Raw genomic sequence first — 14,273 nt, forward strand, 5'->3', positions numbered from 1 at the left:
ATATATATTAGGCTGTAAGTCTCAACAAATCTTTAAAAGTTGAAGTCATATCAAGTATCTTCTCAGACAAAAAATAGAAAATTTTCTTTTTTTCCTTTTCTTTTTTTTGAGATGGAGTTTCGATCTTGTTGCCCAGGCTGGAGTGCAATGGTGTGATCTCAGCTCACGGCAACCTCCGCCTCCTGGGTTCAAGCAATTCTCCTACATCAGCCTCCTGAGTAGCTGAGATTACAGGTACCTGCCACCATGCTTGGCTAATTTTTGTATTTTTAGTAGAGACAGTGTTTCACCATGTTGGCCAGGCTGGTCTGAAACTCCTGACTTCAGGTGATCCACCCGCCTTGGCCTCCCGACATGCTGGGATTACAGGCGTGAGCCACTGTGCCCAGCCTAGAAAAATAAAACAAATATAAATTGAAACGCAACATACCAAAACCTATGAGATACAGCAAAAGCAGTGACAAAAGGGAAGTTTACAGCAATAAATGCCTACATCGAAAAATTAGAAAGATTCACATAAACAACCTAATATACCTCGAGAAGCTAGAAAAGCAAGAACAAACCAAACCCAAAACTAAAAGAAGGAAAGAAATAATAAAAATGGGCAGGCCAGGCACGGTGGCTCATAGCTATAATCTCAGCACCTTGGGAGGCCAGGCGGGAGGATTACTTGCGGCCAGAAGTTCAAGACCAACCTGGGCAACATAATAAGACCCTGTCTCTACAAAAAAAAAAAAAAAAAAATTTAACCGGCATGGTAGCACATGCCTATATTCTCAGCTATTCAGGAGGCTGAGGCGGGAGGATTTCTTGAGCCCAGGAGGTTGAGGTTGCAGTAAGCTAAGACTGCGCCATGGCACTCCAGTGTGGGCAACAAAGTGAGAATGTCTCAAACAAACAACAACAACAACAAAAGATCAGGGCAGAACTAAATGAAATAGAAACTAAACGAAAATACAAAGGATGAAATAAAAGAAAAATTGGTTTCGTGAAAAGATAAGTAAAATCAATAAACTACAAACTAGACTAACCAAGAAAAAAATAGGAAAGACCCAAATAAAATCATAAACAAAAAAGGAGACAGTACAGACGACACCACAGAAATACACAGGATCATTGAGACTATTATGAACAACTATATACTAGCAAATCGAAAAACCTACAAGAAATGGATAGATTCCTGGACTCATACAACCTACCAAGATTGAACAAAGAAGACATTAAAAACCTAAACAGAACAATAACAAGTAACAAGATTCAATTAGCACTTAAAAAGCCTCCCAGAAAAGAAAAGTCCAGGACTGGACAGCTTCACTTCTGAATTCTACTGAACTTTTAAAGAAGAACTAACACCAGTTCTCCTCAAAGTATTCCAAAAAAATCAAATGAAGGGAATTCTTCCTAACTCATCCTGTGAGGCCAGCATTACCCTGATATCACAACCAGACAAGCACACAGCAAAAAAGAAAACTATAGTTGAATATTCCTGAATAGAACAATAGAGAACCCAAAACTCCTGAATCAAATATTAATACTTGCAAATCGATTCCAACAGCACATAAAAAAGATTGTTTACCATAATCAAGTAGGATTTATCCCAAGGATGCAAAGATGGTTTAACATATATGCAAAATCAATAAATGTAATACATCACATCAACAGAATGAAGAATAAAAACCTTATGATCATCTCAATAGATGCAGAAAAAGCATTTGATAAAATTTAAAATACTCCTAGGAACATATCAACATAATAAAGGCCATATATGACAAACACACAACTAATATCATACTGAATGTGGAAAAGCTGGAAGGCTTTCCTTTAAAAACTGGAACAAAATCGGGCAAAAGAGAGAAATAAAAGGCATCCAAACTAGAAAAGAGGAAGTCAAATTGTCCCTCTTTGCAAATGACATGATCTTATATAGAGAGGACCCTAAAGATTCCATTAAAAAAACTCTTAGAGCTGATAAACAAATTCAGTTGTTTCAGGATACAAAATCAACATACAAAAATCAGTAGCATTTCTATAAACCAATAACAAGCTAGCTGAAAAAGAAATAAAGAAAGCAACCTTATTTCCAATAGCTACAAAAAAAAATCTAGGAATAAATTTCACCAAGGAAGTAAAAGATCTCTACAAGAAAAACTACAAAACACGGATGAAAGAAATGGAAGAGGATACAAATGGGAAGATATCCCATGCTTGTGGATTAAAAGAATTAATATTGTTAAAATCACCATATTACCAAAAGCGATCTTCGGATTCAGGACAATCCCCATCAAAATACCAATGACACTCTTCACAGAAACAGAAAAAACAATCCTAAAATTCATATGGAACCACAAAGACCCTGAATAATAGCCAAAGCAACCCTGAGCAAAAAGAACAAAGCTAGAGGCATCACACTATGACTTCAAAATATACTACAAGGCTATAGTAACCAAAATAGCATGGAATTTGTTTAATAACAGGCACAAAGACCAATGGAACAAAATAGAGAACCCCAAAATACATTTACGTGTTTATAGCCAACTGATTTTTGACGAAGGTGCCAGGAGCATGCATTAGAAAAAGGACACCCTCTTCAATAAATGATGCTGAGAAAATTGGATATGAATATGAAGAAAAATGACACTAGATCCCATCTCTCACCATATTAAAAAAAAAACTCAAAATGGATTAAAGACTTAAACATAAGACTCAAAACTATAAAACTACTACTAGAAGAAAATAGAGGAGAAATGTTTCAGGACATTGGTCAGGACAGATTTTATGGCTGTTATTTCAAAAGCACAGGCAGTGCTTGCTTCAGCAGCACATATACTAAAATTGGAATTATACAGAGATTAGCATGGCCCCTGCATAAGGATGACAAACAAATTCGTGAAGTGTTCCATATTTTAAAAGATACGCAAATAAATACATAAGAAAAAAAGCATAGGCAATGAAAACAAAAATAGAATAATGGAACTATATTAAACTAAAAAGCTTCTGCAAAGCAAAGAAAAAAATACAGAGACAATCTGTAGAGTGGGAGAAAATATTTGCACTAATCATGTGACAAGAAACTAACATCCATAATATATAAAGAACTCCAGAGCATAAGAACAAATAATCCCATTAAAAAGTGGGCAAAGGACCTCAACAAACATTTCTCAAAAGAAGACATACAAATAGCCAACAGGTATATGGAAAAATGCTCAACATCACTAGTCATCAGGGAAATGCAAATCAAGACCACAGTGACATATCATCCTGCCCCCTGTTAGAATAGCTATTATCAAAAAGACAAAAAAATAACCAGTGCTAGTGAGTATGTGGAGAAAAAGGAGCTCTTGTACACTGCTGCTGAGAATGTAAATTAGTACAGCCTCTATGGAAAACAGTACAAAGCATTCTCAAAAAACTTAAAATAGAACTACCAGACAATCCAGCAATCCCACTACTGGGTATTTATCCAAAGGAAAGGAAATCAGTATATCAAAAGGATATCTCTAGCCCTGTATTTATTGCAGCATTGTTCACAATAGCTAAGATATGAACTTAACCTAAGTGTCCATCAATGGATAAATGCATAAAGAAATACTATTCAGATATAACAAGAATAAGATCCTGGCATTTGCAACAACATGGATGCAACTAAAGGTCATTATGTTAAGTGAAACAACCCAGGCACAGAAAGACAAATATTGTATTTTCACTCACATGTGGAAGCTAAAAAAAAAAAAAAAAAAAAGTTGGGGGGTTCTCATGGAGGTAGAGAGCAGAATGATAGCTACCAGAGGATAGGAAAGATACAAGGGCAGGGAGAGGAATAAAGAGAGATTGGTTAATGGGTACAAAAATTGAGTTAGATAGAAGGAATAAGTTCTAGTGTTAGCACAGTAAGGTGACTATGGTTAACAATAATTCACTCAAAATTTCAAAATAACTAGAAGATCTGAAATGTCCCCAACACAAAGAAATGATAAATGTTTGCGGAGATGAATATCCTAAATACCCTGATTTGATCATTACACATTGGATGCATGTATCAAAATATCACATGTACCCCATAAATATATACAATTATTATGTATAAGAAAAAAGTTTTTTTAAAAAAGAAAGAAATGTATTTTAAGTACCTGATAAGTAGCTGCATCTAGATTTGATAGTGCCACATATAGCAAATTATTCTGAAGAGTATAGATCCCTGATGGAATAGCAAGTTTAAGTGTTTCCATAGGTTTATTAAGAATTTCATCATGTAGTACTCGATTCAGTGCTCTTAGACTACATTCTAGAAAATAATATGAGAAAAATCAGTAATTAAGTAACTCTGAATAAGTTACATATCTGCTCTCAAGATCTCAATTTCCTCACCCATAGAAAAAGAAAATTGAGCTACATGTCAAGATACTTTTAGGACTAAAATATATCTTTATGATGCTGATTTTTTAAATGTTAAATATTATAAAGTAATGTATTAAGAAACCTTATATTCTTTTATTCTGATATATAATCAAATTTATCTTATATATATCTACATATATGTATATATACAAACACATACAAACACAAATTTATGACAGCCAAAAGCTCAAAGTTTTAATTTGTCAACCAAGTATTCTTAGTTTATTATAGCAATGTTATAAAAACTTGTATTTTGTGCATTTTGTTTATCATCAGCCATTCATGCCAATTAGTAATTGTGAAGATTTTAATCATAAAAAGAAGGTAAATCAGTTAGGGAATGGGTTTGGTTGCAAACAACAGAAAACCCAACTAATACTAGTTCAACCCATAGGGATTTGTCTCACATAGGGTGAGTCCAGATTTAAAGCTTTTATACAGACTCAGGGACCCAGGCACTCTCTCTCTGTAAGCATACCTCGTTTAATTATGCTTCATTTTATTACACTTTTCAAATATTGCATTTTCTTCCAAATTGAAAGTTTGTGGCAACCCTGCACCAAGCAAGTTGCAAAGGGTGCCAAAGTGTCTAGCTGTGAAAGGAGGAGAAAAGTCCCTGGGGTGGACAAAGGACTCTAAGAAAAGTGGGAAGGTGGATGCTGGAAGCAAATGAACCCACTCCTAAAAGTGACTGTCAGGCTGGGCACGGTGGCTCCTGTCTGTAATGCCAGCATCTTGGGAGGTCAAAGTGAGAGGATTGCTTGAGGCCAGGAGTTCAAGACCAGCTTGATCAACATAATGAGAACCTGTCTCTAAAAAAAAAAAAGAAAGAAAAAGAAAAAAGTTTTTAATTAGCTGGGTGTTGTGGCATGCACCTGTAGTCCCAGCTATCCAGGAGGCTGAGGCAGGAGGATCAACTGAGCCCAGGAGTTTGAAGTAGCAGCAAGCTATGACTGCATAACTGCACTTCAGCCTGAGCAAAAGAACAAGATCCCCATCTCAAAAAAAAAAAAAAAAAAAAAGTGACTGTCACTGGCTTGAAAACAAACCAGATTAGCTGTGGCACAGGCTGCCAACCAGTGGTCTGGAAGAAGGCTTGTTCTTCCACTTCTCCCACCCTGACTGCAACATTGAGACTGAAGAAAACTCAAAGTGGTGCCACTAATGGGTCTAGGTGCCATCAACCAGGAGAGGAAAAAAAGAGAAAGCTGGGGCCAGAGGATTTCAGAGTTATGAGGAACCAACCCCTTCTTGGTTGCATGAATCTCTCATACAGCATTATCTTTTAAAGACCTTCCAGTATCTATGTTGGAAATCCTCTAACCACTGCAGCCCATTCTGGCGATAAACAGGCTGAAATCAATATTCTAAGTTCAGTTGGATTATCAAGAAGACAGCAGGATTCTCTCTTTCCTGTTAATACAATGCTGCTACAAATTAAGCCTGTGTCTCTTCATATTGCAAATTATTAAAATTACGTCCAAGAGAGGCATACTTAGAAAAAAAGCCGTAGCAGAAAAACAAAATAACTGCATTAGAGTAGAATAACAGGCTTTAAAAATTTCTGCAATATAACCTTGAGAAAATTCCTGGATGGTAAAATAAATAAATAAATAAATATAAATATATATATATATAAAAATATATATATATATATATAAGATCTTAATACACGTCCAATTTTTGGAAACCAAAATGTGCCTGGTATGTGATAATATCAACTAAGCACTATTCTAAGATCCATATAAATATATATATATAACTATATATAAAACATATATAACTGTATATATTTTGGCTTTTTAATCTTCATGATTTTCATCTGCTGTCTACGTGATTATTGCAACAAGATCATCAAAGTACTGCTGCATGTCTAGTTCTTGTTTCAGGCAGCAAAAAAAGGAGAGGAAACAGCAGCTTAGCAGGTATCTTCTTGGTTCTCATTGAACAGAATTGTGTTGCATAACTACCCATAGCTGCAAGGAAGCCGGGAAGTCTTTTCCTTTATTTCCTCCACGTTAGAGTCAAGAAAGGGAGAAACGGACTGAAAATGAACTTTGAGCTGGCCAATCTTATGGTATCAGTCATGAAAAATGGCCAAAGATCCTTTAGAGATGTATACATAAACTCCTCAAAAAAATGAGAAATTCTAAGGAACCCTATAATTAGGGTTCTAAGGAGCCTAGAATTATTCTAATTATTCTAATTTGAAGGAACCCTAGAATTATTTACCAATAATGATACTTTAGACAATTTTTTCTCTATATATAAAATAGGAAAACTTTGATTATGAAAAGTTTTTTGAAATAAAAAAAACTTTAAAATTGCTACCTGGTACTCACCGTCTCTTCAACACAAAATAATAGTTGAAAAATTCTTAAGTAAGATAAAAGTTACCAAAAGGTTTTTTTCTTAGTTTTACCAGAAAAGAAAACTAAAATATTACCTTAATTTTATGTTATTTTATTTTTAGAGATGAGGGTCTCGCTATGTTGCCCAGGCTAGATCCCAACTCCTGAGCTTAAGCAATCCTCCTGCCTCAGCCTCCCAAGTAACTGGGGCTATAGGTGTGCACTAAACCTGATTATTTTTTAATTTTTAAATTCAATTTTTAAATAATCACCAATTCCTGGTATTAAGACTTTTTATTTTTGCCAATTTGAGGGCAGTGAAATTCTGTCCTGTGGTTTTAATCTGATTTCCTTGATTGCTAGTGAAGTTGAGCATCTTTTTATATATTTATCCGCCATACAGGTTTCTTCTTCTGTGAATTACCTATTTATATCCTTTGCCCCCTTTTCTATTAAGTTTCTATTAACTCTGATTGAGTTGTAGGAGTAATTGTAATTCTGGATATTAATTATTGGTGGTTACAAGTGATACAAATATCTTCTCTTAATTTGTGACTTGTCTTCTTACTTGATTTGATTTACAGATGTTTTTCAATTTAATATACCCTAAATTATCTATTTTTTCCTTTATGTCTTATTTGTACCTTTTGTATGTTGTTTGAAATCATTCACAATAGTAAGGTCATAAAGTTTTGCTTTTTAAATGTCAATCTTTAATCCACCTGGAATCTGTTTTTCTGTATGGTGTGTCTATAGATGCTTTGGTTCACTGAAAGTTGGTTTTACCACATTTTCACCACATCTCCCTACAATGCAACTATTTGCGTCAAAGATATCTTTGGCTCCACAATGTTAAATGCAGTGAATACTTCTGCTCATCTATACTTTGGCAGCAAAAACACTACCATCTCAACTTGGCTATTACGTTTCCATTTATCTTTCTATTTTGCTTCTGTCTTCTTTTGCTGATTCCTCCTGTGGAATCTGACCTCTAAATATTGGGAATGCAACAGAGCTCAGCCTTTGGCCTTCTCCTCTTCTAGTATACACTTGGTTATCTCATTCAATCCTCGACTTTAAAGCAAAATGTAAACTGACAAATTCTTGATCTCCATATGCATAGACTCTACTATTTGACATCCCAATGGGAATGCCTTATAGCTGTCTGAAACTTAAATGATGCAAAAAGCAGCTTTAATTTCCCCCCAAATCTATTTATATATATCATTAATTGCAGCACACATTCACCCAATAGTTTAATCTAAAAACCTAGCAATTATTCCTCAAGCTGGATTCCTCCTTTCTTCTGACTTTCACATATTCAATCTTTCAACAAGTCATGTCAGATGTAGTTCAAAAGAAAATACACAAAAAGGGCCAGGTGTGGTGGCTCACTCCTGTAATCCCAGCACTTTGGGAGGCCGAGGTTGGCGGATCACCTGAGGTCAGGAGTTCGAGACCAGCCTGGCCAACCTGGTGAAACCCCATCTTTACTAAAAATACAAAAAGTAGCAGGGTGTGGTAGCACGCACCTATAATCACAGCTACTCGGGAGGCTGAGGCATGAGAATCACTTGAACCCGGGAGGTGGAGGTTACAGTAAGCCAAGATCATGCCACTGCACTCCAGCCTAGGTGACTTAGTGAGACTCAGTCTCAAAAAAAAAAGAAAGAAAGAAAGAAAATACACAAAAAGCCAAAAAAAAAAACCCATAAAAATTCATCATCATTAGTTATTAGAGAAACACAAGTCAAAACCACAATGAGAAACTACTTCACACCTATTAGAATGGCTATTTAAAAAAAAAAATAAAACAAAATATTAAGTGCTGGTGAAGATGTGAAGAAACAGGAACCTTCGTACTTTGTTGGTGGAGATATAAAATGGTCCAGTTGCTGTGAAAAACAGTTTGATGGTTCCTTAAAAAGTTAAACATAGAATTACCATATGACCCAGCAATTCTACTCCTAAATATATGCCCAAAAGGAATGAAAACAGGGACTCGAACAGATACTTGTACATCTACTGAAGCATTACTCATTGTTCTTTCCAGCATTATTCACAAAAGCCAAAAGGTGGAAACAACCTAAGTGTCCATCAATGGACACTTTGTTTATTCATGGATGAATAAACAAAATGTGTCACGTCCATACAATAGAATGTTATTCAGCCATAAAAAGGAATAAAGTTCTGATGCATGTTACAATGTGAATAAATCTTGAAAACATTTTGCTAAGTGCCAGACCTAAAAGGACAAATACATGATTCTACTTATATGAAATATTTAGAATAGGCAAATTCATAGAGCCAGAAAGTGAATTAGAGGTTACTAGGGGCTGTGGGTAAGGGAGAATGGGGGTTATTACTTAATAGTTACCAAGTTTTTGTTTAAAGTGATAAAAAAATTTTAGAAATGGATAGTGGTCATTGTTGTACAACACTGTAAAAGTAATGACAATGAAGTGTACACTATAAATAGTTAAGATGGCAATTTTTATGTTATGTGTATATACTTTACCACAGGTTTAAAAAATTAGAATTGAAATATACCAAAAACTATTAAATAATATACTTTAAACACATAAATTGTATGGCTCATGAATTATCTCAATAGAACTATTTTTAAAAACTATATAAAATTAGTCACTACTGGACTAATCAATAAAGCAAATAAAATAAGTGTTTACATTAGTAAAAAAATTATTATGATTCTTCTAAAGTTCTAACAGTAACAGATTTATAAAATTTACTCTTACTCTCAAATTATTATAAATGCAAGAAACTATTTTATATTTACAGAATTAACCAGAAGATATGAATCATGATACAGATTAAAATAAAATGGCTTTATTACTAGACTTAAAATGTCTTAAGAAAATTTTTAAAATATTGAAATATTCTTCACACTAGGCCATTCGACAATGCAAGAGTGCAAATGTGTAGTTACCAATATATATATGCAAACTAAATAAACTGCATTGATTAAAAACAAAAAACCTAGATACCTACTGCTGTCTTTGTAGACCAATAAAATGCAGGCCATTATCTTCAAAAGTTCAGCAACAACCACTGCTGTAGAAGATAGATAACGAGGTCCTTCTTCTTTTAAAGTTCTGGAATAACGCATTGTTAGAACCAAACTGGTAGTCTGAAAGACCAAAATTCCCAGGGAAACGTATTTTAGGTTGGCGGACATTGTTTTATCTTCATTTGCCTGAAAAACAAAATAAACAGGGCAAATAAATAAGATTACAACATATGAAAACTAGTATATTTAAAAACACCAAGAGGGAGAAGGAAGAGGGGCCTGCAGGTCTCTCCTCCACCTGCCACCAAAAAGAAAAAAGACAAAAAAACAGAAACCAAGAGACTTCTTGTTCCAGACAAGATGAAATAAGCACACTCCACCTTATTCTTTCTGCTAATTACAACCAAACACCTTGAACTGGAAACAAAAAGCAACTACCAGAAGACTCTGAAAGGTGAAGGAAATAAGGTAAATTGGCTAGAGACATCAGATCTTGAGGGATGACTCAGCAGTGAATTCCCTAGAGATTTTTTTTGCTACAGATGTAATCTACTTTGGGTGCTACAGCAGCCCAAAACCTGAAACTGCTCAAAGGCATAGAACAACAACAACAACAAAAGCCCCAAGAAAAACATACTTTCTCTAACCAAAGGCCTGAGAAGGCAAGAGTCTTTCAGAATAAAATCTTTTCAACTGGTTACTGTGTAATTAGCAAGAAAGAACTTTACTGACCATCCTCGTCTTGAATCAATGAGAGCAGAGGTGGTGGCCCTTCCCCCTCCCACTAGGGGTTACAGCCACAGAAACTGTGGCACAGAGCCCTGCTGACCATTCCTGCCCTATAGAAGGCAAATGTTTGCAAGGAGGCAGTACTTTTCCTCGCTCCCCAGTGGTTGTCTATTAACATAGAAGATTTAAATAGGAAACAGAGTCTCATAATGTAATATGCAAAAAGTTCAGGAAACAATCCAAAGTAAGTATATTTATTATACCAACAAACAGAAAAAGGTCTCAACTTGGATGAGTAAGGACAACCAACAGACAACAATGCAGAGATGACACAGTTGTTGCAATAGTCAGAAAAGAATTTCAAGCAAGCTATCTTAAAAATGCAGCAACAAGCAATTATGAAGACTTAAAATAATTTTAGACTCATATAGTTTAAAAAATAGTACAAGAGTTCATATGTACCCTTCACTCAGTTTCCCCCAATGATACTAATTCAAAATCCCTATATTTTCCCTAAAGCAATTCAGTATTACTCCAGGAGACTTACTTTAAATATGAAGACATATATAGGTTAAAAAGTAAAAGGACAAAAAAAGATATATTATGAAAAAAATAACTAAAAAAATTAAAGAAACTTTATTAATATCAGCCAAAATGGGTTACATAAGATTTATTTCTGGAATCAAAGAAGGACATTTCATCATGATAAAAGGGTCAATACATTAGAAAAATATAACCATTTTAAATATATATGTGCCTAATAACATACCTTCAAAATATATAAAGCAAAAACTAACATAACTAAAGGGGAAAACAGGTAAATGCAGTCATAATTAAAGATTTTTACCCTACCTTTCTCAGTAATTAGTAAAATAACAATAAAAAAGAAAACCCAGTAAGAATATAGAAAATCTGAACACTATCAACCACCATTACCATGGTAGACATAAAAATGATCTACCTGGCTGGGTGCAGTGGCTCACACCTGTAATCCCAGCACTTTGGGAGGCTGAGTCAGGTAGATCATGAGGTCAAGAGATCGAGACCAGCCTGGCCAACATGGTGAAACCTCGTCTCTACTAAAAATACAAAAACTAGCTGGGCATGGTGGCGCGCACCTGTAGTCCCAGCTTCTCGGGAGGCTGAGGCAGGAGAATAGCTTGAACTCGGGAGGGGAAGGTTGCAGTGAGCCTAGATCATGCCACTGCACTCTAGCCTGGCAGCAGAGCAAGACTGCGTGTCAAAAATAAAATAAAAATAAAAAAAATTAAAAAAAACAGATCTATCAGATCGTACTTGAATTCAAGGAAGGACTTAATGCAGTGTGTAATACCTGACTGCTTTCCTAGTGATGATCACATCCTTTGTCATAGATTTAACTGAAGATGCAATTCAATTCTGAACAAAATCGCTGTAGGCTTTTTTGGTAAACAAACAAGCAAACAAAAACCAAGCAAGCTTATTTTAAAATCATATGGAAAGACAAACGACCTAGACCATCAAAATGATTTTGAAAAAGAAAAACAAAATTGAAAGCCTTAAGTTACCAAACTTCCAGACTTACTATAAAACTACAGTAATCAAAACTGGTGGCTGGGCGCGGTGGCTCACGCCTATAATCCCAGCACTTTGGGAGGCCAAGGCAGGCAGATCACGAGGTCAGGAGCTCAAGACCAGCCTGGCCAACATAGTGAAAGCCCGTCTCTACTAAAAATACAAAAAATTAGCCAGGCATGGTGGCGGGCATCTGTAATCCCAGCTACTCGGGAAGCTGAGGCAGGAGAATTGATTGAACCCAGAGGCGAAAGTTGCAGTGAGCTGAGATTGCACCACTGCACTCCAGCCTGGGCGGCAGAGTGAGACACCATCTCAAAACAAAAAAACAAAAAAACAAAACCTGGTATTGGCATGAGGACAGAAGCATAGATCAATGGAACAGAATATAGTCCAGATTTAGATCCATATGTCTTATAAGCTTAGGGTGCTGTAACAAAGTATCATAGACTGGGTGGCTTATAAACACAGCAATTTATTTCTCACAGTTCTGCAGGCTGGAAGTCCAAGATCAGAGTGCCGGCACCTTGGGTTCTAGTGAGGCCCTTCTTCTGGGTTCACAGATGTCTGTGTTCTCATTGTATCCTCACATGGGAGAAAATAGAGTTCTCTGGGGTCTCTTTTTATAAAGGCACTAATCTCATTCATGAGGGCTCCACTTTAATGACCTAATTACCTCCCAAAGGCCCTACTTCTTAATACCATCATATTGAGAGTTAGGATTTCAACATGTGAATTCGGGGAGGCAGGGGACGGAGGGGAGAAGAGCACAAATATTCAGTCTATTAAACCATACATAAATATTGTCAAACATTCTTTGACAAAGGTACAGAAAAAAGGGGACAGTCTTTTCAACAAATAGTTCTGGACTGGAATAATGAGATCTATGTATTTTTATTTATTTATTTTTTTTTGAGACAGAGTCTCGCTCTGTCACCAGGCTGGAGTGCAGTGGTACGATCTCGGCTCACTGCAACCCCTGACACCCTTGTTCAAGCAATTCTCCTGCCTCAGCCTCCCGAGTAGCTGGGATTACAAGCACACACCACCACACCCAGCTAATTTTTGTATTTTTAGTAGAGATGGGGTTTCACCATGTTGGCCAGGATGGTCTCGATCTCCTGACCTCATGATCCGCCCGCCTCGGTCTCCCAAAGTGCTGGGATTACAGGCTTGAGCCACCTTGCCTCGCCAGATATATGTATTTTTAAAAATATAACCCTCTACCCCTAACTTTCTCACACCAAATATTAACTAGAAATGGATCATATAGCCATTACAAAAGCTGAAACTATAAATATTCAATAATAACAAAGCATAGGAAAAAAACTGTAATCATGTAGAGATAGGCCAAGAGTTCTTAGGATACAAAAAGCACAAACCATAAATGAAAAAAATGGATAAATTGGACACATTAAAATTAAAAAATGGGCCAGGTGCAGTGGCTCACACCTGTAATCCCAGCACTTTGAGAGGCTGAGGCAGGAGGATCACTTGAGCCCAGAAGTTCAAGACCAGCCTGGACAACAAAGTGAGACCTCAGTTCTACAAAAAATTAGCTAGGCATGGTGGCATGCACCTGTGGTCCCAGCATTCAAGAGGCTGAGGCAGGAGGATCAATTGAGCCCAGAAGGTCAAGGCTGCAATGAGCCATGTTCATGCCACCACACTCCAGCCTGGGTGACAGAGCAAGACTCTGCCTCAATAAAATAAAACAATAATAAATTAAAGACTGCTCTTCCAAAGATACTGTAAAATAATATGAAAGGCAAACTACATTATGGGAGAAAATATTCTCAATACATGTATCTGACAATATATCCAGAATATATACAGAACTTTAATAATACAATAAATCAAAGACCGACAATCCAATTTAAAAATAGGCAAAAGATATTTTACCAGCTGGGCATGGTGGCTCATGCCTATAATCCCAGCACTTTGGGAGGCCGAGGTGGGTGGATCACCTGAGGTCAGGAGTTCAAGAGCAGCCTGGCCGACATAATGAAATCCCATCTTTACTAAAAATACAAAAATCAGCCAGGCGTGCTTGAGGGTGCCTGTAACCTCAGCTACTCAGGAGGCTGAGGCAGGAGAATTGCTTGAACCTGAGAGATGGAGGTTGCAGTGAGCCAAGACTGGGCCATTGTACTCCAGTGTGGGCAACAAGAGTAAAACTCCATCTCAAACAAAACAAAACAAAAAAACAAAGATAT

The 14,273-nt window shown here is 36.2% G+C and overlaps 1 protein-coding gene and 1 non-coding gene across 9 annotated transcripts in view; one reads left to right on the plus strand and one right to left on the minus strand.

Moving 5' to 3' along the window:
* Positions 1–14,273, minus strand: part of SLC35A3 (solute carrier family 35 member A3) — a 56,323-nt gene that overhangs the window by 22,827 nt on the left and 19,223 nt on the right. For all 8 annotated transcript variants that reach the window (XR_010138056.1, XR_008513335.2, XM_024236812.3 and 5 more), the window contains exons 2-3: positions 9,756–9,960; positions 4,128–4,282 (exon numbers count right to left, since the gene is read on the minus strand). Coding sequence is in view for 6 of the 8 variants with exons in the window: in XM_054530818.1 (XP_054386793.1) it covers positions 4,128–4,282; positions 9,756–9,960 (360 nt within the window). In the remaining 2 variants the exon portion in view is untranslated. The remainder of the gene's footprint in view (positions 1–4,127; positions 4,283–9,755; positions 9,961–14,273) is intronic.
* On the plus strand, positions 2,803–2,906 carry LOC112130933 (U6 spliceosomal RNA). The gene has a single exon (XR_002913104.1). It is a non-coding gene; the product is annotated as a U6 spliceosomal RNA (small nuclear RNA).

This window comes from Pongo abelii, chromosome 1 (genome assembly GCF_028885655.2).
Source record: "Pongo abelii isolate AG06213 chromosome 1, NHGRI_mPonAbe1-v2.0_pri, whole genome shotgun sequence".
Taxonomy (NCBI): Eukaryota; Metazoa; Chordata; class Mammalia; order Primates; family Hominidae; genus Pongo; species Pongo abelii.